Genomic DNA, 24,852 nt, shown 5'->3' with positions numbered 1-24,852 from the left:
GTAGGAAATTAGCAAACTAACAAAGTGTGAAGAAATTATTTGAGTGATTTAATTGTTCAGTTTTGTGGCTGTTGCTTGTTAGTGAATGGCAATTTTGAAAAGAAATTGAAGGATTTTATTAGTTGAAGGCAGCACGACAATGTCAAAGCACAGTAGTGCTGGTTCCTGTGCTCATACAAAATACCCATGTTTTGGAAAGAAGATTTGTATTCCTAACTTAAGCTGGAGATGCGTGGAATTCCTAGAAAGATTATGAGAGCCTGGGGATTACCAACATAAGCTGTTCAGGTAAAAAATGGGAGGTCCAGTAAATGAAGCAGGACATAGCGAAGAATCCTATGGAAGAGGTAAGGCCGACTTCAATGAGATGAGATGGAGACTGTCCATGGTAAACTGGGCAAATCTGTTAATGTGTAAAACGGCAGAAGATCAGTGGGAGGTGTTCAAAAGAATAATTTAACATGATACAAAACCAGTTTATACCCCTAAGGGGCAAGAGCTCCACTTGCCAAAAAAAACAGCCATGGATGACAAAAGGGGTAAGGAACAACGTAAAACTAAAAGAAAAAGCATACAAATATGCAAAAAAAAAACACAGATCCTCACAACTGGGAGAGATACAAAGAACAGCAAAGGGTGACAAAACAGATAGTAAGAGCTACAAAAGAGAGTATGAAAAGAAACTTTCAAGGGATATCAAAATCAACACAAACATTTTTTACAATTATATTAGGAAAATAGGTTGGTCAAGAGCAATGTGGGCCCCTTACAAACTGATAATGGTGATATTGTAAATGAAAATAGGGAAATAGCGGACATGTTAAATAATTACTTTGCGTCAGTATTTACAATAGAGGAAGAGGATAGCATGCCGGATACCCCAAGGACACTAATTTTGAATCAGGGACAAGGACTCACATTAGTTAACGTAAGCAAATTAACAGTAATGAATAAAATAATGGCATTAAAGAGTAACAAATCCCCAGGGCCAGATAGTTTCCATCCCAGAGTTTTAGAGGAAGTAGGTGAGAGCATTGCAGAAGCCCTAACTATAATCTTCCAAAGTTCTCTCAATTCAGGAACCGTTCCTTTAGATTAGAAAATTGCTCTATTTAATAGAGGGAAACCAGGAAATTATAGGCCAGTTAGCCTAACATCTGTTGTTGGGAAATTACTAGAATCTATAATGAAGTGACTGAACACCTTGACAATTTTCAGCTGATCACAGAGAGCCAGCATGGATTTGTAAAGGGTAAGTCATGTCTTACGAACCTGATTAGATTTTTTGAAGCGGTGACTAAAGTAGTGAACAGGGGAATGAATATAGATGTTGTTTATATGGACTTCCAGAAGGCATTCGATAAAGTCCCTCATAAGACTATTAGCTAAAGTTGAAGCTCATGGAATTGAGGGCAAATTATTGATCTGGTTAGGAAATTGACTGAAAGGCAGGAAACAGAGAGTAAGGATAATGGGCAGGTACTCAACTAATGGTGTCCCACAGGGATCTGTGTTGGGGCCTCAACTATTCACTATATTTATTAATGACTTAGATGACTGGATAGAGAGCCACATATCCAAGTTTGCCAATGACACAAAGATAGGAAGTATTGTAAGCAGTGTAGACGGAAGTATAAAATTACATAGAGATATTAATTGATTAAGTGAATGGGCAAAACTGTGGCAAATGGATTTCAAGTGAAGTCATCCACTTTGGACCTAAAAAGGATAGATCAGAGTACTTTCTAAATGGTGAAATGCTAAAACAGTAGATGTCCAAAGAGTCTTAGGGGTCCATGTACATAGATCATTAAAATGTCATGGACAGGTACAAAAAATAATCAAAAAGGCTAATGGAATGCTGGCCTTTATATCTAGAGGACTAGAATACAAGAGGGTAGAAGTCATGCTACAGTTATACAAAGCCCTGGTTAGACCACACCTGGAGTACTGCGTTCAGTTCTGGGCACCACACCTTAGGAAGGATATATTGGCCTTGGAGGAAATGCAGACTAGGGTTGTATTCCCTGGAATTTAGAAGATTAAGGGGTGATTTGATCAAAGTTTTCAAGATATTAATGGGAATTGATAAGGTAGATAGAGAGAAACTATTTCCACTGGTTGGGGAGTCTAGGACTAGGGGACATAACCTGAAAATTAGAGCCAGGAGTGAAGTTAGGAAACACTTCTACACGCAAAGGGTGGTAGAAGTTTGGAAATCTCTTCTGCAAACGGCAGTTGATGCTAGCTCAATTGTTAATTTTAAATCTGAGATTGATAGATTTTTGTTAACCAAAGGTATTAAGGGAAATGAGGTTAAGGCGGGTATATGGAGTTAGGACACAGATCAGCCATGATCTCACTGAATGGCAGAACAGGCTTGAGGGGCTAATTGGCCTACACCTTTTCCTATGTTCCTATGTTCTTCGATAGGCAGGCTGTGGTAAAACCTTATATTAATGGAGAAAGTGAGGCCTTTTATACTCTGTCCTATCCTGGACCTTTAGCTTAAATACATGGAAGTAAGGCACAACAATTTAGATGAATGACCAGCCCTCTTATAAAGGGGGCCAATTCCAAATGTGTTCTAACGATTGATTCTGATGGTCCTACTACATTTACACTCAAGTGGATGGCAAGCGTTGCATTTTGCTGCCTCGCCCAGCAGATGCCCAAGATGTGCCAATACTGAAGCGAGCACCCATCTGCTTTATTCAAATAGGCTGACCTCAGCAGGGTCGGGCTTCCATTGTCACTGGTGGGGTGTGATTCCTGCTTCACCATAATTATGGCAGCAGAGGAGTATCACGGACCTTCAAGCCCGTGGTGTGTTGACACAGAGGGCAAGATGGCCAGGATCTGCCTCCCACACCCACTGAGTAGAAAAGCCTGGGAACAAGTTGTGTGGAGTTCTGTCAGGAGAGATGAATTTTCACCAAAAATGGAATTCAACAATAAACACAAATAGTAGAGTTTCTATAGAGCTGCCACAGACTGAAAGATTAATCTCCCTGGGGCCTTTTGTACGGCCTGCTACCAGATAGTTAGGGTAACATGTGTACACCTGAGTGATGTGTCAGAGAAAGCGCCCAACAGATGCTGTCTAACTCCTTTAATCAGAAACTGGAGTCGACAGTAAGATTAGATAAGGAATGTAAATATAACACACCGAGGGAGGAAGTTGGCTGTCCGCCAGCCTCCAGCTGGGTGACCTAGAAGCACTCTCTACTCAGCTCTTTATGCACAAACTGAATAAGCTAATTTATGAGAAGAGAAATACCACACCTGCAGCAGATTGCATTAATGCACAGAGTAGACAGGCAGGACATATGCTGGATTTCTTCTAAACTGTAAACTGCTGGGACCCTCCAGTCATCAGACTACTGTCGTATCTGTTCTGGGATCTGGATTTGAATTCATCCTTGACTGATGAACTGAAAGTCTCCTCTCCCTCCCAACCATAAGGATCACACATGAACTGAGTTTGAGACAATCATGAGATCGTAAGAGGGCCAATTTTCCTCATTGCAGCACCCCTGTGTTGAGGAAAGGAAAAGGGGGCGGACATTCATTGTCAGGTCTCCACCTCTGCCCTGGAATTTATGGGAGTTTTCTAAATAACTATAACTAAGCCTAAACTGGTAATAGACAGAGGCCCAATGTTCCTATGAAAATGATGCAGGAGAGGATATTCCTGGCCCTCCCGCCTCCATTTCCTCTATGTCTGACTATGGAGTGCCCAAATGCAAGAGCACCCCAGAAAAACTGGCAGGGGGGCTTGTGTCAGGACTCACATCAGACCCCCAGACTGAGGAGGGCCCGGAAACAACCTGAAGAGGAGAATGGCATCAAGTAAGTTCCCCTTTTTCTTCCAGAAGTGCAGCTATAGGCCTTTCTGTTTCCACCCCCAGTTCCCAGTGCAAAGCCAGGAGGCACCTGAACCATGGTAATGGGTGGGGAGAGGAAAATTGGTCCTAAGATTTTTTTAGGTACAGGAAATGACTTTAAAAAGACCCTGCCCCCTTTCGATTGATCTCAACCCCATCGAGTCACCTCCTCACCATAATCTCTTAATCTCCTCTCTCTGGAAATATATCTAGTTGTCTCTTGAACACATTTATACTGCCAGCTTCAGTGGCCTTTCCCAGTAACTTGATGATAACTATATTACCACTAATTATGAAAAGTTCAACCTGTCTCCCCTTCTTACATCTAACTTACTAATTTTTAATTTATATTCCCTGGTATTTGAACTCAAAGTCACAGTGAAGAATCTGACTCAGACTCTCATCTTGCTTGGCTGTGTGTTTGCCAGAGGATGTTGTGCTTGACCTTTTGTATCAAAGGATGATAAAGAGGAAAGAACAGAAGGATTCACACAAAAAGAGAATGGCAAAATATCTGACCATAGAGTGTATATCAGAAATGTTAAGTATTCAAATCTCAATTAGGTCACCATCTCTGGATGTAGAGGTGTACATATCCTCCTTATGCCACAAATGTTTTTTCTTTTGCAAAATCAAAACACTTTAGGCTCTTTTAAAGATTTTAATCATTGCATTGGTGAGTTCCAAATAACTCGGGCCACAGTTTTGCTGTCAATGACATGCTGCTATGCTCCAAGTAGCTCCTAGTTGCATCTAAACTGATGCTATGGTGCTTCAGTAGGTTATAAGAAACCTAAGTGACACAGATTGTTGTAATGATGCATTACTATGCGCCCAAAACAGAGCCCTGCATGAATTGTTGCTATGGCGCATCAAGTCAGGAGTCACACACGCACACACACTGTTGCCATGGTGTGTTACTGGCATCAGCATTACGAAAATATTAGGACTGACATTTATTTCCAGGAGGAGCGACAGATGCAGATTGCAAACCTGCATTAAATATAATGGAACTATATTGATTTTTAAGAAACATAGGCATCAAAGTAGGTCATAGTTTTAAACCAAATTGCGTTACTAACACTCCCAATGAATTAGTGGTGGGCAGTTCTGGTTGCCTGGCCCCAAGTAATCCTACACATTTGTATTCATTGGATGCCACTCAAATGTTCGGGCTACCACTTTCATGATTTAAATTATCCTCATCATTAAGATTTTCCTCACCAGAAGGATTTAACTGGTCTAAAATTTGTAATTAAATAGTATGAGTTTTTATGAATGTTCCATTAGCAATCAGTATCTTACATATTGATTAGGCAACTAGTTAGATATACATGCAAGATAGAATTTACATAGAATTACATAGAATGTACAGCTCAGAAACAGGTCCATGCCGGTGTTTATGCTCCACACATGCTTCCTCCCTCCCTACTTCATCTAACCCTATCAGCATATCCTTCTATTCCTTTCTCCCTCATATGTTTATCTAGCTTCCCCTTAAATACATCTATGCTAGTCACCTCAACTACTCCTTGTGGTAATGAGTTCCACATTCTAACCACTCTCTGTGTAAAGAAGTTTCTCCTGAATTCCCTATTGGATTTATTAATGACTATGTTATATTTATGGCCCTTAGTTCTGGTCTCCCCCGCAAGTGGAAACATCTGCTTTACGTCTACCCTATCAAACCCTTTCATAATCTTAAAGACCTCTATCAGGTCACCCCCTAGTCTTCTCTTTTCTAGACAAAAGAGCCCCAGCCTGCTCAATCTTTCCTAATAGGTATAACCTCTCAGCTCTGTATCATCCTAGTAAATCTTTTTTGCACCTTCTCCCGTACCGCTATATCTTTTTTATAATATGGAGGGCAAAACTGTTCACAGTACTCCAAAGTGTGGTCTAACCAAGGTTCTATACAAGTTTAACACAACTTTTCTACTTTTCAATTCTATCCCTCTAGAAATGAACCCCAGTGCTTGGTTTGCCTTTTTATGGCCTTATTAACCTGCATCACTACTTTTAGTGATTTGTGGCCCAATTCATCCAGGGCTTGTTGTTTTAAATTAATTCTGCAGTAGCACAGCTCTTCACTCATGTCAATGTAATGAGCATTAAGTCTGTAAATTTGAAGGGGCCGGGCCTACCACTGGATAGGTTGGAGCCTCCTCCGATGAGTCTTATGTGCCACTCCACCATTTAATCCTGCATTGCCTCCTCTCCATCAATATGGTAAGAGAAGTACCCCACCATAGTGAACCCCATTATAAACCCTCCAGCTCCTGTCCCCTATTCTAAAAGGTAGCAACTCAAAAACACTATATACTCTGAGGAAGAAACAAAAGCAAAAGAAACCAAAAATCCCAAGGTGTTCCTTGAGCTCAATTGTATGTCCTCTGTGCCCAGGTTTTGCAACTCTGCAAAATGACGTAGGGATAGTGTCTAAAGTCCAGATCTGCAAGCAGGAAAAAGTACGACATACAGCGTCTAAATGGCCTGTATGTGAGCCTTTTTATTCTTCCCCGTTGAATACCACTCCTTACTTCCACTAGGATTAATTGATTCTAGCAAAGGAATGCTTGCTTTATACCGGTGTTCAATGCACTGATTGGAGTAAATAGACATGATCTTAAATGGATTAACAAACAAATCAAAAGTGAAACAAAGAACAAATCCTGCAGGGAGAAAGGGGATTTAATGGGGTGAATATAAGAAAACACAGAAACATGTTAAAGGTGTGATCAAATGGCAAAAATGGATTAAAAAAAACATAGCACATGAGGATAAACACAACAGTAAAAAAAAATTCTTTCAGGACTAAAACAGGAAACGGGTAGTCAGTCAGAAAAGAGGTGAAAATCCTAAAAGACGAACATAAAATATTCTGAATGATTCATTCCTCCACTTTTGCCAATCCCTTACTGCCTCATCAGCACATCTTGATAACATGCTCCCCATGCCCAGATCTAAAATATATTTATATATCCAAGTGGACTGTGGGAAGCCCCAAAATATGGTGTACCTAAATTTCCAAAAGGCATTTGAAAAGTTCCACATAAAAGGCTTTTAGTTAAATTCTAAGCTGTGGGAATTCAGGGCAATCCTGGGAATGGATAAGAAATTGACTGATGAGTAGAAAACAAGTACACATTAGAGGATTTATGTTAAGGGGAGGGGAAGTACTCAGTGGGGTGCTCCAGAGCTCGTGGTTGGGATCATTACTCTTTCCAATTTACATAAATGACTTGGATTCAGTTACTTAGTGCAAAGTGGTAAAATTTGCAGATGATACCAAACTAGGAGGGACAATGAAATTAGAGGGCAAAGCTCAGAAATTACAGAGTAAATTGGATAGAATATATAAGTGGTCAGAGGATTGGCAGATGAAATTTAATAGAGATTTCTTGATGTGACATGTCCATCAACAACAACAATAACAACTGATATTTATATAGCGCCTTTAAGATAGTAAAAACATCCTATGGTGCTTCACAGGAGTGCGATCAGACAAAATTTGACACCAAGTTACAGAAAGAGGTTTTAGGACAGGTGACCAAAAGTTTGGTCAAAGAGGTAGGTTTTAAGGAGCAACTTAAAGGAGGAGATGGAGAGGTAGAGAAACGGAGAAGTTTAGGGAGGGAATTCCAAAGCTTAGGGCCTTAGGCAGCTGAAGGCATGGCCGCCTTACTCAGTTACTCAGTCGCAGTTACTCGGGAATCATCGTGTTCCACACAGCATTCGATCATCTGTATTTACCCCAATAACTTTCAATCATTTTCACTAAGAAAGTGAGGAGAGAGGTTAGGAGAAATTCCTTTACACTGATAATCATTGAAGCATGGAATGCCTTGCCACAGGGAATAGTTGAGGCTGAGACCATTGCGTCGTCTAAGGAAAAATTGGATAGATATTTGAAGTAGAGGAAAATGCCAGACCATGGAGAGAGAGGAGGGCATTGGGATTAATTTTAGATTCTGCCAGCAAAGAAGCGGCACAGAAATGGTGGACGATTGGCCTCCTTCTGTGCTATAGCTTCTATAGTTCCATATTCTTAAGCAGTTATCTATCCAGCTTTTTTTAAAGGTGTCAAATGACACAGCATTAACTGTTTGAGCTAGGAATCAGTTCCAGATATCCATTACCGGAGGCTTGTTGATTTTGTACACTAACACTACAATTACAATTTAATCTTCCAAGTAAAGCAGCTGCTCAACATTATCACAAAATAGGTTTGGATGAAGAAGGCCTTTCAGCCCATTTGATTTCATCCTTCCAGAATACCAACCCTACTAATCTTCCTGATATCACTTTAATGTCCATTGAGCAAGCAAACAGGTTTAATGTCTCATCTGAAGGATAGCACCTCTGACAATACTGTACTCCCTTAAAGTTGCACTGGAGCATCAGCATAAATTATGAGCTCAGATACTCATGAGGCTCGTTGCCATAACCTTTTGACCCAGAGGCAAGATTGCTACCAAATGAACCAAGTTGATCGGTAAAGTAGTTTGCATGACTGAAAGAAGACCCCAAAGATGAAATAATCTGCTTTGCTAGATTTACATAGGCTATCAGATGAGGAACACTCAGCAAAGAGCAGTGAGACCATCCAACTTCAGATATTAAGTGGCCAAATAATATCCATACAATAATGAAAGGAAAAACTTACAAAAAACATAAATTAACTGAGATCTGTACTGCAAAGAGTCTCCTAAAACCTGGATAATTGGAGCAACCTGTAGTCTAGCTTGTCTCAGGATTCAGGATACCCAATATTTATTCAGATGTTACTCTCCAGTAATTCACAATAGAGATGACAGTCATTCCCATGTACTGGAGAATGATCAAAGATGTGACAGTTATAGTAAATAATACCCCATCTTTGGCAAACAGGCTTTGATCCTATTCAACAGACTGATCCTAGTTTTAAACCTGTCTCTCAGTTTCCTGCCTCATGAACAAGGGATATTTTCACTTCAATAAGAGAAAGAATGAAAGATTCCTGAAACTCTGCACATGCCAGCATTCAGCGTGCACAATAAAAGGGTGCGCTGGCATAGAGCTGCATTGGGTTGATTCAGCATATTGACAAGCTATCAATATGCTGGTGAATACAAAAACTTGGCTCACACCCTCCGTCTGGCCCTTACACCTGGCCCAAACTAGCCTGGATCACAGTCCATGTCTGACCCAAAACAGACTGGATAATACCTTATTATATCGAAACCAGAGCTTTCTGCCAAGATTGCTTTGAAGTGTATGACTCCACCTATTGTTGCCTATTAAGTCTATTCTAGAATGTCAGGAACTCTTGCAAAAGAAGTTTGTCTTCTTGCTTCTTTAACCTTGTGGTGACCTCTTTCTTTACCTTTTCCTGGGTCAAACACCCAACAGAAAGCAAACATTGGGAAAATTATTGGAGGAATTCTGAAAGTGGATAGGCCTGTCTTCCTCATCATCTCATTATAGAAGTTCCATTTCTTAGCAGAGAAAGCCTGAAAAGGAAATCTATAAACCAAGCAATAAGATCCAGCACAGGACTGCACGTAGCACACAGAAACTTTCCAGTACATCTTAGGTGATAGGTTTTTCACACTGAGGTCTCCATAGTTTATGGGATTTTTAAGAAAGATCTAGGGGGATTTGGGTGTGGGTTAGGGTGTTAGAGTGAGGGTTAGGAGTTAGGATTGGGTTAGTGTTTTGGAGATATGGGGATTGGTAGCATTGTGTATTGTGCAAGATCTGAGCTGACATCTGTGGTTACCTCTACGTTGCCTGCAGAAATTGCTATTGACAACATATTGTCCACAGCAGAAACCTCTATTGATACCCCAGATGTCACTAAATACATCCTTTCTTTTGTATTTATTGATTTATTAATACATTATTTCGATTGCTGTAAATTAATATACAAAAAAAATTGTTTTCGTTTTCATTCTATAAGAATAAAAGAAAGCTGGCTGATCTCAGCTGGTATGATAGTAGCGTTGCTACAATTTGCCTCAGAGTCTTTGGGCTAATGAGGGGGAAAGTAGCAAAGTTTTTGCTCCTAATTACTAAACAATGACTCCTGCTGGAAGCTGCACTTGTGTGGACATGGGGCAAGAACAGGATCAGGCTTGGCTGTGATACCTTTCCACAATTGAATAGCCTGCCAACATTCACTGCCTAGGTTCATACCTGATGAACAGGCAGTTGGGTGCATTACTGAGAGGCGTCCAACGCCCATAGAAACAAACCCCAGAAAGAGTCAGGAGAGGGCAGAAAACGTGAGGGGGTTCATTAATAAAAAAAGTCAGAGCATTGGCCTCTTTTTCCTGTTTATGTCACAGAATAGGGCAGTGCTGAGCTGGCACTGGGAAGCATCAGCTGCCACTGGTCAAAACTCACTCAAATTATGACAGTATGTATTGGTTTTGTGGGAAAGCTGATAACCATTCCTCAGATTGTCGCTCCAGATTACCAGGAATAATACCAGGAATAATAGCAAAACAAAACAAGCAGGGTTGGGTTACAGTGCAGGTCCCAAACCACAAAGGAAATAATCTTTGCCGAAGTCAAGAAGATCCTATAATCTACAAAAGAGTATTTCATCCCATTAGAAATCTACAGTTTTTGCTTCAATTTAACTCCTAATTACCCAATGTAATAATGTTAGTCAGCAATAACAGTACTTGGACTATCAGCCCAAAAGAGCTGAAGGGAACTTCAGTACCTCACAGCTGCATTCGTCATTGAAAATGCTTCTGTCCTATATTGGGGAAACAGTATTATACAACAATCCTGCTCCCTAACTATTGAACGCCACAGTACTGCACAATGGATGCACACAGCTTCAAGCCCTGCTCCACTCAGATCATGATCTGAGGTGCATTAAATAAGGAAGGATCAATTGAAGGATGCAACATCTACCAGTGGGGGAAAGAGGAATTGGATGGGTTGTCATACCCAATTGGTCCTAGCTTCTCCTGGCAGATGGCTACCATGGCATTGGTGGTAGCCAGGGTATGGGTTGTGTACCTATCCAGTCAAATGTATGACAGATAAAAAAGATTTTAAAAATTGCAAAAAAAAGGATGTGGACTTAGCCAAACATTTTGATAAATAACAATGAATAAGAAATCATTGTTAGAGGATACATAATGTGATGCAGCATTTTGGAATAACAATACACTGTTCGCAGAGTCCTCACATGCTGAATTCTCATTCTTTGCAATGCCACTGTGCTGAAGTCAAGGAGATCGAAGAGACTGTCATAATGGCTGGTTTTGGTGTAATATCATCAAGAACAAGAACACTCAAGCAGAGGGGAAGAGGGGAATTTAAAAAATGGAGGTGCAGCCTTAATAAGGAAAAAAAATGATAGGACCCGCCAAGACAAGGTTCCCTCACTAATAAGGTCCTTATAATCCACAATCTCATTGCAGATGTGTGCGCGACTTCCTAGGTCATAATGAGACTTGGGTTACTAATGGTCATTCTTTCGCTCTTAATGAGGTCTTGCCCCCAAATTTCTCATTCACCATGTTCCCCTCCTGCATGCTGCTATCATTTTCCAGCTCCACCTTGACCCACCCCCCATTCCTCCTACTCTTTCTGTACTTTTGCACCCTTTATCACCCTGCCTACTTCTCCTTCAAATTCTTCCTCAACTTTCTTTTGCCTAAGCCCCCAGGTGTTTCCTCAGTAAATTCTCCTACCCGCTCTCAGTCTCTGCATCAAGTGACTGCAATTTCCTTACCTCTATACTCTCCTTTCTTGCCCTTCTTGCCTCCCTCAACCTCATCCTCTTCATCGGCTCCCCCACCCACATACATAAGCACCCCCTTGACCTAAAAAACCCTGATATCCCTTAATTAATAAAGCTCTCTCAGATCATTTTCTCACCTTCATCCTTATACACATTCCCCTATCAGCCCAAACCTCCTCCACTTTCACTTTCTGCCCTTGGGAAAATGAATTCCCCCAACTCTCTCATTTGCTCTCTTTAACCAACCTTTGCTTTTTCTGGCCTGCCACCTGCAATGATATTAATGTCTCATTCATCTCCTTCATAACTGTCTCATCACTACCCATAATGTCTTCAGCCCTATTGAATCTTAGAAAGTCTCACCCTTATTGCTTTTCTTGGCACAACAGCCACCTCAGTGGCCTTAAATCTATTGGCCCTTTGCTCAAAAGTGCTTGGCAGATAGTTGGCTTGGCAATTCATTGTCAGATTTGGCTTGAATAACTGAAGCTACACCATCTCACCCTCTTTCTGACTAAATCCACCTAAAGAAAAAAAAAACATGCAGTTATATAGCACTTATTGCAACCTCTGAATGTTCCAAAGTGTTTCACAGCCAATAATGTACTTAAAGTCACTGTTGTAATGTAGGGAAACACAGCACCCAAATTGTGCACAGCAGGATCTCACAAATAGCGATGAGATAAATGACCAGATAATCTCTTTTAACCATTTTGGTTGAGGAATAAATGTTGACCAGGACTTCCAGATAGAGCAGTGGAGAAAAAAACCCTGGAATCATTCCAGAAACAATTGATGTTAGGATCTCTCTGGATGGATAAATCAAGAAGGGCTGAATGGTCTTCTTCATCTGTAATAAGGATAGATATGCTGTCGAGGAGGGTTTAAACTAATTTGGCAATGGAATGGAAACATTGGAGAGGAGAAATAAGGTGCACTGAGGACTGGGAGATACAAATAGCACAAATAGTTCAGAAATAGGAGAGATCAGACAGGGGCAAATGCGAGGCAGTTTAATATGAGTTTGGAGTGCATGTATGTAACTGCACATAGCGTGGTAAATAAGGTTGGTGACTGCAGGCACAAGTCGCCACATGGGACTATGATATTGTGGCAATAACAGAGTCCTGGCTCAAAGAAGGGGAGGATTGGGTACTTAATATTCCTGGCTAGAAGGTATTCATGAAAGAGAGGGAAGGAAAGAAAAGAGGGATGGTGGCAGTATTGATCAAAGAAACTATTATGACACTGGAAAGGGATGATGTAGTTGAGGGGTCAAAGTCAGAATCTATTTGGTTAGGATTAAGGCACAATAGAGGAGCTATTATGCTATTGGGTGTATACTATAGGCCACCAAATAGTGGGAAGGAGATAGAGGAGCAAATTTGCAGGCAAATTACAGAAAGATGCAAGAACTATAGAGTAGTAATATGGGGGAGTTCAATTATCCCAAAATAGACTAGGATATTAACAGTGTAAAGGGCAAAGAGGGAAAGGAATTCCTGAAATGTGTTTAAGAGAGCTTTCTTGATCAGTGTTTTTCCAGCCCAATGAAGAAGAAAGCAGTGCTGGATCTAGTTCTGGGGAATGAAGTGGGGCAAGTGCAGCATGTTTTAGTGGAGGTGCGTTTGGGGAACAATGATCATAATATCATCAGGTTTAGAATAGTTATGGGAAAAGACCAGGGACAATCAAGGGTAAAAATACTTAACTGGAGGAGGGCTAATTTCAGTGAGTTAAAAGGGGATCTTGCCCAGGTGGATTGGAATCAGAAATTGTTAGGAAAAACAGTAATTGAACAATGGGAGGCCTTCAAGGAGGAGATGGTTCTACAGAGTAGACACATTCCCACGAGGGGAAAGTAAGGGCATCCAAAGCTAGAGCTCCCTGGTTGACTAGAGATATAGAGGTTAAAAAGAAACAGAAAAATGAAGCTTATGATAAATGTAAGATTTATAATATAGTAGACAACCAAGCTGAGTACAGAAAGTACAAAAGAGATCCAAAAAAGGAAATAAGAGGGGCAAAGAGAGAGTATGAGAATAGATTAGTGGCTAACATAAAAGGGAACCCAAAAGTCTTTTATAAACATATAAATAGTGAAACGGTAGTCAATGGAAGGGTAGTGCCGATTAAGGACAAAAAAGGAGATCTTCTTGTGGAGGCAGAGGACAGGACCAAGGTAATAAATGAATACTTCGCATTGGTCTTCACTAGAGAAGTGGATGCTACCAATGTAGCAGTAAAGGAGGAGGTAGTAGCAATATTGGAGAGAATAAAAATAGATAAAGAGGAGGTACTTAAAAGGTTGGCAGTACTCATAGTAGAAAAGTCAGCCGGTCCGGATGGCATGCATCCTAGGTTACTGAGGAAAATAAGGGAGGAAATTGTAGGGGCTCTGGCCACAATCTTTCAATCCTCCTTAGATATGGGGTTGGTGCCAGAGGGCTGGAGGATTTCAAATGTTACACCCCTGATCAAAAAGGGGAGTGGGTAAACTGGACAATTACAAGCCAGTCAGCCTAACGTTGATGGTGGGGAAACTTTTAGGTACAATCATCAGGGACAAAATTAATTAGCACTTTGAAAAGTATGGGCTAATAAATGAAAGTCAGCATGGAATTGTTAAAGTTGAGTTCTTTGATGAAGTAACGGGGAGGGTTGATGAGCGTAGTGCGGTTGATGTTCTGCAAATGGTCTTTCAAAAGGCATTTGAGAAGATACATTTTGGTGGGAAGAATGAGGAGAGGCAATATAATCTAAATGGTACAATTTTAAAGTGCAGGAACAGAGAAAGCTGGGGGTGTATGTACACAAATCTTTGAAGGTGTCAGGACAAGTTGAGAAGGCTGTTAAAAAAACAAATTGCATCCTGGGCTTTATTAATAGAGGCATAGAGTACAAAAACAAGGAAGTTATGCTAAACCTTTATAAAACACTGGTTAGGCCTCAGCTGGAGTATTGTGTTCAATTCTGGGCACCACACTTTAGGAAGGATGTCAAGGCCTTAGAGAAGGTACAGAACAGATTTATTAGAATGGTACCAGGGATGAGGGACTTCAGTTATGTAGAGAGATTGGAGAAGCTGGAGTTGTTCTCCTCAGAGGTGTTCAAAATCATGAATGCTTTTGATAGAGTGAGTAAGGAAAAACTGTATCCAGTGGCAGAAGGGTCAGTAACCAAAGGACACAGATTTAAGGTGATTGGCAAAAGAACCAGAGGCAACATGTGGAAACATTTTTTTTACACAACGAGTTGTTATGATCTGGAATGCACTGCCTGAAAAGGTGATGGAAACAGATTCAATAGTAACTTTCAAAAGGGAATCGGATAAATACTCCTGTGCTATATCATACTGTGAAACCATAATACATGGATGATCAAATTGTCTACTGAAACCATGGACCAAGCCACCTTGTCAAATGTAGCTAGTTAGATTTGTAATGTGCTTTATCTGGTCTCTTATGTTGCATTTTCTTTACGGCAAATCCCCTGCCCCAGCACAGCTTCAATAGCAGAGCTATAATATAAATGATTTGACAACTGCTGCCTCTGCAGAAGCCTAGAACCACTATGCTGATTTTCCCAAGTACCTAGCAATGTAAACACCTACCTCTGACAGGATCACCCACTATTCTTCTAGATGAGCACTTAGCCACTTGCTGGCCTGTACAGGCACCCCCACCCCCCCACCCCACCACTGGTATCAGATGAGGTTCAATGGTTTGATATAAAAGCACAAAAAGGGCAGATTCCACAGCAATGGGAGTAGCAATATTTACAAAACTGCTTCAAGTAGATATAAATGCAACACCAAATGCGCCACAGCACTTAGCAAAACTAGTGAGACAAATACAATTAATAAAATATATGAATAGTACATTTGTGCTGGCACTAAATCCAGAAAATAGAGTTTGTAGCAGTGAACCTGTGAGCAAGAAAATTTGGCTAACAGCTAAACAAGGGACAACTGCTGGCATCAGAACAAATTGTGTGACACATACAACACCCAACTACTTCATAAATGCAACCAAGTTGGCTAGCACAACGACGAAAAGCTATGGGAATTCAAGGCTTTAGGACTTTATACTCTGAAAAGGAGTCAGGTCTATTAAAAATTAATAGAGGACCTGAGGGCATCACGTTGATTTTTGTCAGGAGATATATTAAACTGACATGAGATAATATGTTATTTTAGTCAGTCAGTTCATTTTTAAATCTTCTGGAATTTCTTTTCCCCTGAGTTGAAAGGGTGTTCCTCTTTACTTCCAGACCCTGCATGTGTATGTTTTTTTTAACTGAGAAACCCATATTCACGAGAGTTTAGAAGAATGAGAGGTGAGCTCATCAAAACATATAAAATTCCAACAGGACTAGACAGACTAGATGCAGGGAGGATGTTCCCGATGGCTGGGGAGTCCAGAATCAGGGGTCACAGTCTCAGGATACGGGGTATGCAATCTAGAACCGAGATGAGGAGAAATTTCTTCACTCAGAGGGTGGTGAACCTGTGGAATTCTCTACCACAGAAGGCAGTGGAGGCCAAGTCATTAGATGTATTCAAGAAGGAGATAGATATGTTTCTTAATGCTAAAGGGATCAAGGGATATGGGGAAAAAGCGGGAACAGGGATCATTTTGAATCGCGGAGCAGGCCTGAAGGGCCGAATGGCCTACTCTTACTCCTATTTTCTAGGTTTCTATGCAGGAGGTAAATAAGAAAACAACTTTTACTTGCCATTTATGGTGGCATTAAATTGGGGGACAATTTTTGATTGCACAGCAAATCTAGGAAGAAGCCATTTCTGCCAGTTTTCCACCCCAAAATCAATGTGATCCACTCACCAATTTTTTTTTATTCGTTCATGGGATGTGGGCGTCGCTGGCGAGGCCGGCATTTATTGCCCATCCCTAATTGCCCTTGAGAAGGTGGTGGTGAGCCGCCTTCTTGAACCGCTGCAGTCCGTGTGGTGAAGGTTCTCCCACAGTGCTGTTAGGAAGGGAGTTCCAGGATTTTGAGCCAGCGTGATGAAGGAACGGCGATATATTTCCAAGTCAGGATGGTGTGTGACTTGGAGGGGAACGTGCAGGTGGTGTTGTTCCCATGTACCTGCTGCTCTTGTCCTTCTAGGTGGTAGAGGTCGCGGGTTTGTGAGGTGCTGTCGAAGAAGCCTTGAGAATTGCTGCAGTGCATCCTGTGGATGGTACACACTGCAGCCACAGTGCGCCGGTGGTAAAGGGAGTGAATGTTTAGGGTGGTGGATGGGGTACCAATCAAGCGGGCTGCTTTGTCCTGGATGGTGTCGAGCTTCTTGAGTGTTGTTGGAGCTGCACTCATCCAGGCAAGTGGAGAGTATTCCATCACACTCCTGACTTGTGCCTTGTAGATGGTGCAATGGTTTTGGGGAGTCAGGACGTGAGTCACTCACCGCAGAATAGCCAGCCTCTGACCTGCTCTTGTAGCCACAGTACTAATATGGCTAGTCCAGTTAAGTTTCTGGTCAATGGTGACCCCCAGGATGTTGATGGTGGGGATTCGGCGATGGTAATGCCGTTGAATGTCAAGGGGAGGTGGTTAGACTCTCTCTTGTTGGAGATGGTCATTGCCTGGCACTTCTCTGGCATGAATGTTACTTGCCACTTATGAGCCCAAGCCTGGATGTTGTCCAGGTCTTGCTGCATGCAGACTCGGACTACTTCATTATTTGAGGGGTTGCGAATGGAATGGAACCCTGTGCAATCATCAGCGAACATCCCCATTTCTGACCTTATGACGGAGGGAAGGTCATTGATGAAGCAGCTGAAGATGGTTGGGCCTCGGACACTGCCCTGAGGAACTCCTGCAGCAATGCCCTGGGGCTGAGATGATTGGCCTCCAACAACTACTACCATCTTCCTTTGTGCTAGGTTTGACTCCAGCCACTGGAGAGTTTTCCCCCTGATTCCCATTGACTTCAATTTTACTAGGGCTCCTTGGTGCCACACTCGGTCAAATGCTGCCTTGATGTCAAGGGCAGTCACTCTCACCTCACCTCTGGAATTCAGCTCTTTTGTCCATGTATGTACATGGCTGTAATGAGGTCTTGAGCCAAGTGGTCCTGGCGGAACCCAAACTGAGCATCAGTGAGCAGGTTATTGGTGAGTAAGTGCCGCTTGATAGCACTTTCGACGACACCTTCCATCACTTTGCTGATGATTGAGAGTAGACTGATCGGGCAGTAATTGGCCGGATTGGATTTGTCCTGCTTTTTGTGGACAGGACATACCTGGGCAATTTTCCACATTGTCGGGTAGATGCCAGTGTTGTAGCTGTACTGGAACAGCTTGGCTAGAGGCGCAGCTAGTTCTAGAGCACAAGTCTTCAGCACTACAGCCGGGATGTTGTCGGGGCCCATAGCCTTTGCTGTATCCAGTGCACTCAGCCATTTCTTGATATCACGTGGAGTGAATCGAATTGGCTGAAGACTGGCTTCTGTGATGGTGGGGATATCGGGAGGAGACCGAGATGGATCATCCAGTCGGCACTTCTGGCTGAAGATGGTTGCAAACGCTTCAGCCTTGTCTTTTGCACTCATGTGCTGGACTCCGCCATCATTGAGGATGGAGATGTTTGCAGAGCCTCCTCCTCCCGTTAGTTGTTTAATTGTCCACTACATTCACGACTGGATGTGGCAGGACTGCAGGGCTTTGATCTGATCTGTTGGTTGTGGGATTGCTTAGCTCTGTCTATAGCATGTTGCTTCTGCTGTTTAGCATGCATGTAGTCCTGAGTTTAGCTTCACCAGTTTGGCACCTCATTTTTAGGTACGCCTGGTGCTCTTCTACACTCTTCATTGAACCAGGGTTGGTCCCCTGGCTTGTTGGTAATAGTAGAGTGAGGAATATGCCGGGCCATGAGGTTACAGATTGTGCTGGAATACAATTCTGCTACTGCTGATGGCCCACAGAGCATCATGGATGCCCAGTTTTGAGCTGCTAGATCTGTTCTAAACCTATCCCATTTAGCACGGTGGTAGTGATGATGTCCTCAGTGCGAAGACGGGACTTCGTCTCCACGAGGACTGTGCGGTGGTCACTCCTACCAATACTGTCATGGACAGACGCATTTGCGACAGGTAGGTTGGTGAGGACGAGGTCAAGTAAGTTTTTCCCTCGTGTTGGTTCGCTCACCACCTGCCGCAGGCCCAGTCTGTCCTTCAGCACTCGGCCAGCTCGGTCAGTAGTGGTGCTACCTAGCCACTCTTGGTGATGGATATTGAAGTCCCCCACCCAGAGTACATTCTGTGCCCTTGCTACCCTCAGTGCTTCCTCCAAGTGGTGTTCAACATGGAGGAGGACTGATTCATCAGCTGAGGGAGGGCGGTAGGTGGTAATCAGCAGGAGGTTTCCTTGCCCATGTTTGACCTGATGCCATGAGATTTCATGGGGTCCCATAGAGCTCATTTAAATAAATTAAACAGGGACAGTGATGTTGCCGCATTGAAATTCTGGAAGTTACACTCGCAGTTCACTAGGGGTAACTTAGACTGGAGTATATAAGGCGCACTTATTGCCAGGATCAGCTGAGACTGGTGGAAGTGAGGAACTTTTGAGCCTGGAGAATGCTGAAAATGTAACCACTGATTTGCCCCAGACAGCGTTTCGCTTTGCTTCTGACTGACTGTGGGACTGTGACTCCCCCAGGGTATTTTTTGCCTCCACCACAGTGAGAAGCAGGCATGGGATTCCAAATGGACATTCCTTTGTTCACCATTATAGTGGAGGTGAATGAGGAGCAGAGCAGGATGGAGGAAAGGAGAGTGAGGCAACTTTTGAGGAGGATATCACCTCCCCCCAAAGACTGTACAGGCAACAAAGGTCCTATGAAAATCTTAGTGAGTAGCTGTATATTAGAGGAGTGCAATTTATCATAGAGGCAATAGGGCAGCTGTGCCAGCTACTGCATGAAAACCTGCAGCCATGATCATCTGCCCACTTAGTTCTGTGGTACGAAGGAAACAACCTCACTCAACTTTTAAAGCTTCAGGTGATTTCAGGCAGCCACAGAAGAACCTCTAACTCGGGGCCATAGTGATTTGGTGATACCAAACTTGGGTTTTAAAAGCCTGTAGAAGGAAAGACTGAGAAGTATGGAGTTGCGCACTTTTGAGATCCTGAGAAAAGTAGTTTAGAGTAGGAGACAATGAAATGAGTCTTTATTTCAACGTGAAGATACAATTTATGGGTATGGTAGCTTAAGGTACTGGACTGGCAACCTAAAAGGTTGTGTGTTCAAATCCAACCATAGCATGTTGTGAACTTGGTCTAGACTCAGATGGGGAATAAATACTGCCTTGCCCACATGCCAAGAACAAATTTTTTAAAATAAAGGAGAAGAAGAGAGCAAAGTTCAGAGGAGCAAAGTAGTCTTTATAGAAAAGAGAGAGACATGAACAGTTGCAAGAGAGAGAGAATGGAGAGAAGGATTGCCTATCAGAGGACAACTTTTTTCTTCAATGGAGTAGCAGCCATATTCTCCCATCAAGATGGATTTCAGTGGCAGTGATTCTCTGGTTTCTCAGTTCTGCCCAAGCTGACTGTTTTATATTCTGCAACCAAAACTAAAATTTAAAATAAATGCATCATCTTAAAACAAAAATTCCAGGCAGGCATTCAAATGAAGAGGAAGTGCGATCTTAAACTGATGCCATTAGTCTATAATGTGCTGTACCTTTCTTCAACTGCCAATACATCAGTAATGTGCCCCTACAAATTATCCAAATTTACTGCTGAATAGTTAGTCTGTACTCGTGGCAGATTCTCAAGGAGATATCTGTACAGCATGATGTCTCTCAGTCCCTTCCTCAAGAAGATATCTATATAATGACTGGTGTTCCTCAATCCCTCTCTCATGGTGATATCTGTACACTGATTGATGGATCTTCAAAGACCTCAAAGGAAGGTGTTTATTTAAGGGTTATCATAAAGGGTCCATTTCAGTTCTTGGCTCTTCCCCATGCCACACCGAAATTCAAACTAAAATACTGGCTAACTATAAATGCTCTGAATTTTCTTGATGGTTGCCGTGGATGCCTGCTGACTCCAGGAGTTCCTGGTTGGCTTTCAAAGGGGTGGAACCTCTACCTATCTCTTACAAGGTCAATGACACCAAGAGCATGGTGGCATGGGTTCCTACTTCCCAGACTGAAAATGGACCTAGCATAACACTGGAGGCCGTGAAATGAGGCATATCGGCTTCAAGAATAAAATGGGGAGAAGAGGTCTGCAGCTTTAAACTTTGTAACTTTGCAACAGATGAGTTAATTTTTTTTTACTTGTCAAACATTCCTTGTGGGTGAGTAGGAGCAGATGTGATCTTCCTGGCCCTACAGGGATACCTTGGGTCTCCCTACCTCGGGCTACCCCCCTTCCCCAATCGCGGACTTTACCGATCCACCCCATTTCTAACGCTTTGCCGGGAACCATTTCCATGGGTCCCTATAAATTTTGACCCTTGTCCAATGGTGGTGGCATGGCGGTGTCAGTATTAGAGCATGGTAATGAGGCCCGGGAGTTAAAATCACCTGGACCTTATACACTGAAGGGCCGGACAGATCACCGCCTGCATGGACCCCCGCACTCTAATTCCTGCTGCAAGATAAAATTGGGGCTCTTGGAATGAACACAGATTCCTCATCCAGTCCTTTGTAATCCAGTAATTTTGACTTGCCAGACTAAGATTCCTATAGACCCAGATATGACATCAGATCCTGCCATTTCAGAGTTTATTTAAAAAGAGAAGTCACATAGCACATCCAATGATAACTGTTCTGGACTAGAAACAAGAAAAAGCTGTTGTCTGATAGATGATTCTTCTCCCACCCCTCGCCTCCAACCATGTTCTCTCTATGTTGCAACTTTTCTTGACTTTATGGATTTTGTCAATACTATTGTGGTCATTGCCCCTCTGAACTTTCCCTTCTTGCTCCTCAGTTTATCTCTAAGCTTTAAGTATGTCATTCTACACACTCATCCTCTTTGAATGCTCACTGTGTTGAAATCAAGATTCATTCCACTCTCTCCTACATTAACTCATTCTTTCCCAGGACCTCAAAATCGTGGAACTCCTTACTGCCCTCAGTCTTCCCTTCATCCTACAGTCTACAAGCTTCTAAAATCTAATCTTGGCATCATCTAATTATTAATCATCTTCACTTCTATTGCCTTCATACTTTGTGGTGTCCTACACAGTGGGCCTTGGCCCAAAACTGAAATAAGGGCTTTTCAAGCTGTTCCCAAGATTGTGCTGCACCCTATCCCAAACAGAATGACAACATTTATTTAATAGAGTACTTTGGATCAAGGCTTTACATTAGAGCTCATTTATTAATATTTCTTCAAGTATGCATTGCATTTTCTTATTTCTACAATTATTTCTCTATTTAATTTTTACCTGGTTACTGCTAACCTCAGACAGAGCTGCATTTCTGAGGTTGAGTGTTGAGATGTCAGCTTGGATTCTCCTCCCATTGGCGAGTTTGTGTTTGGTGTGGTCCTAATGCCCGCCAAAGTGAAACCTCTGCTAACCCTCCACAGTTTCCTCCCAGAACCATTATTAGCCATGCAGAGCAGTTTGGAAACCAGAAATCCACTTTCCGTTGACTTACTGCTACTGGAAGGGAGGGAAATACAATTCTGGTGCAACATTTAAAAGGCTGCAGCCAGTTAAAAGGCCAGATGTGTCAGCATTTGGACAGCCCCCAGTACATCTGTGGAGGTGCTGCTAGCAGAAGTTTTTTGAGGGTGTAACTAGCAGGGTAGATAAGGAGGAACCAGTGGATATGGTATATTTGGATTTTCAAAAGGCATTCAATAAGGTGCCACATAAAAGGTTGTTACACAAGGTAAGGGCTCATGGGGTTGGGAGTAATATATTAGCATGGATTGAGGATTAGTTACCAGACAGAAAACAGAGAGTAGGGATAAATGGGTCATTTTCAGATTGGCGGGTTATTACTGGTGGGGTGCCGCAAGGATAAGTGCTTGGGCCTCAGCTGTTTACAATATATATCAATGACTTAGATGATGGGACCGAGTGTAATGTATTCAAGTTTGCTGACGATACAAAGCTAGATGGGAAAGTAAGCTGTGAGGAGGACTCAAAAAGGCTACAAAGGGATATAGACAGGTTAAGTGAGTGGGCGAGAAGGTGGCAGGTGGAGTATAATGTGGGGAAATGTGAAATTATCCACTTTGGTAGGAAAAATAGAAAAGCAGAATATTTTTTAAACAATGAGAGACTAAGAAATCTAGAAAGGTAGTCAGAGAGATTTGGATGTTCTTGTACACAAATCACAGAAAGTTAACATGCAGGTACAGCAAGCAATTAGGAAGGCAAATGGCATGTTAGCCTTTACTGCAAGGGGGTTGGAGTATAACAGTAAGGAGGTCTTGTTGCAATTATATAGGGCTCTGGTGAGACTGCACCTAGAGTACTGTGTACAGTTTTGGTCTCTTTACCTACAGAAGGATATACTTGCCTTAGAGTGGATGCAACAAAGGTTCACTAGATTGATTCCTGGGATGAGAGGGTTGTCCTATGAGGTGAAATTGAGTAGAATGGGCCTATATTCTCTGGAGTTTAGAAGAATGAGAGGTGACCTCATTGAAACATATAAAATTCTTAGATGGCTTGACAGGGTAGATGCTGAGAGGCTGTTTCCCCTGGTTGGAGAGTCTAGAACTAGCAGTCATAGTCTCAAGATAAGGGGTCGGCCATTTAGGACCGAGATGAGGAAAAATTTCTTCACTCAGAGGGTTGTGAATCTTTGAAATTCTCAACCCCAGAGGGCTGTGGATGCTCAGACATTGAGCATATTCAAGACTGAGATCGATAGATTTTTGGACACTGAGGGAATCAAGGTATATGGAGATAGGACGGGAAAGTGGAGTTGAGGTCGATGATCAGCAATGATCTTATTGAATGGCGGAGCAGGCTAGAGGGGCCATGTAGCCTATTTCTTATGTTCTTATAAGTGAGGTCCAGTCAGCACTGTCTGATGAGCACTGAGGGCAGGAAGCTGAACAAGAAAGCGGTGCAGGCTGTCTGGAGGGAGGTGGCAGAGACAGTCAGTGCCACTCTCCTCTTTATGAGCTCAAAATTCACAAAAAAGTAATTTATTAATAGTCAATCATTAAGAGCTTTATTTTTGACCCAGTTAGTTACTGAGATGGCCAAGGGAGTGAGAAATGATCTAAATATTAACCACAACATGGTTTTAATTTGTATCTTACACAAACACAAAGCGCCTCTGTATTTGTTATTTAACACAGTAATGGTGCATGTTCCCGTGTATGTGTGATGTGTCAACAAAGCCAGATCAATCCCAGTCTCACTTCAACCTCTCTGTCATGGGAGGGGAGCCAGAATCAAAGCAGATAACTTGCCAAGATCCCTTTTCAACTGTCACAGTATCAGTACAGAGCCAAACTCGGGAACTGCAGATGTTTACAATGGAGGCTCCTGTGTTAAAAGCCCAAATCCTTCTCCTGCCGACTTTCATTCCTCACAGATCGCAGCCACATGGCATTGTAGATTGCACCACTAGGAAGCCTAATAACGGTCCAGTGCCACTTGTTGGCAACCTAGCAGCTCAGTAGCTGCTGTTGGTAGCCTAGTTGTGCTTACTGGTATTCCAGGAGCACAGAGACCTACCCATTACCATATTCTGGAGGACCAACAGCGCAGATATCTAGACTTTTTTTTCATAAGCATGCAGCCTGATAGCTCCAGCTAGTGGTGCCATAGCACCACCTATTTTCAAATGTTAATCATAGACTGCTACCCAGCACAGAAAATATGGACTCATTGGGTATCACCTGCAACATAGCACATTGATCTTGGACTTGATCAGGATAAACTGCCACCTAGAGCAGTGAATGGAAGGTTAATGAGAGTACTTTGTTACTTAGCTCAATGAATGCATGCTCAGTTGGTCCAGATAGCTACGTAGCCCAGTGAATCGGGGTCAGCTGTTATAGATTTCTACCTAGCGCAGTGAGTATGGGCTTGGTTGGCAGTACACAACCACTTAGCTCAGTGAATGCAGGCTCAGTCAGTATAAACTGCCACCCAGCATGATGAATGCAGACTCACAGAAAACAGTTGGAAAAGAAATGGACAGATACCTGATTCTGAAAGGGTAATAGGCTACCCTTCTCGAGGGCAATTAGGGATGGG

The 24,852-nt window shown here is 42.4% G+C and overlaps 1 protein-coding gene across 1 annotated transcript in view; it reads left to right on the top strand.

Annotated features, from left to right (window-relative positions):
* Window positions 1-295: 295 nt before the first annotated feature.
* The window catches only part of si:ch211-159i8.4 (matrix-remodeling-associated protein 5), a 77,213-nt gene continuing 52,656 nt past the window's right edge, over window positions 296-24,852 (top strand). The window contains exons 1-3 of the mRNA XM_067996735.1: window positions 296-347; window positions 6,291-6,355; window positions 7,380-7,457. Coding sequence (XP_067852836.1) covers window positions 296-347; window positions 6,291-6,355; window positions 7,380-7,457 — 195 coding nt within the window. The remainder of the gene's footprint in view (window positions 348-6,290; window positions 6,356-7,379; window positions 7,458-24,852) is intronic.

Source organism: Heptranchias perlo, chromosome 15, assembly GCF_035084215.1.
Source record: "Heptranchias perlo isolate sHepPer1 chromosome 15, sHepPer1.hap1, whole genome shotgun sequence".
Classification (NCBI taxonomy): domain Eukaryota; kingdom Metazoa; phylum Chordata; class Chondrichthyes; order Hexanchiformes; family Hexanchidae; genus Heptranchias; species Heptranchias perlo.
The sequence above is the reverse complement of the archived record's forward strand: the minus strand, read 5'-3'. Positions and strand labels throughout refer to the sequence as shown.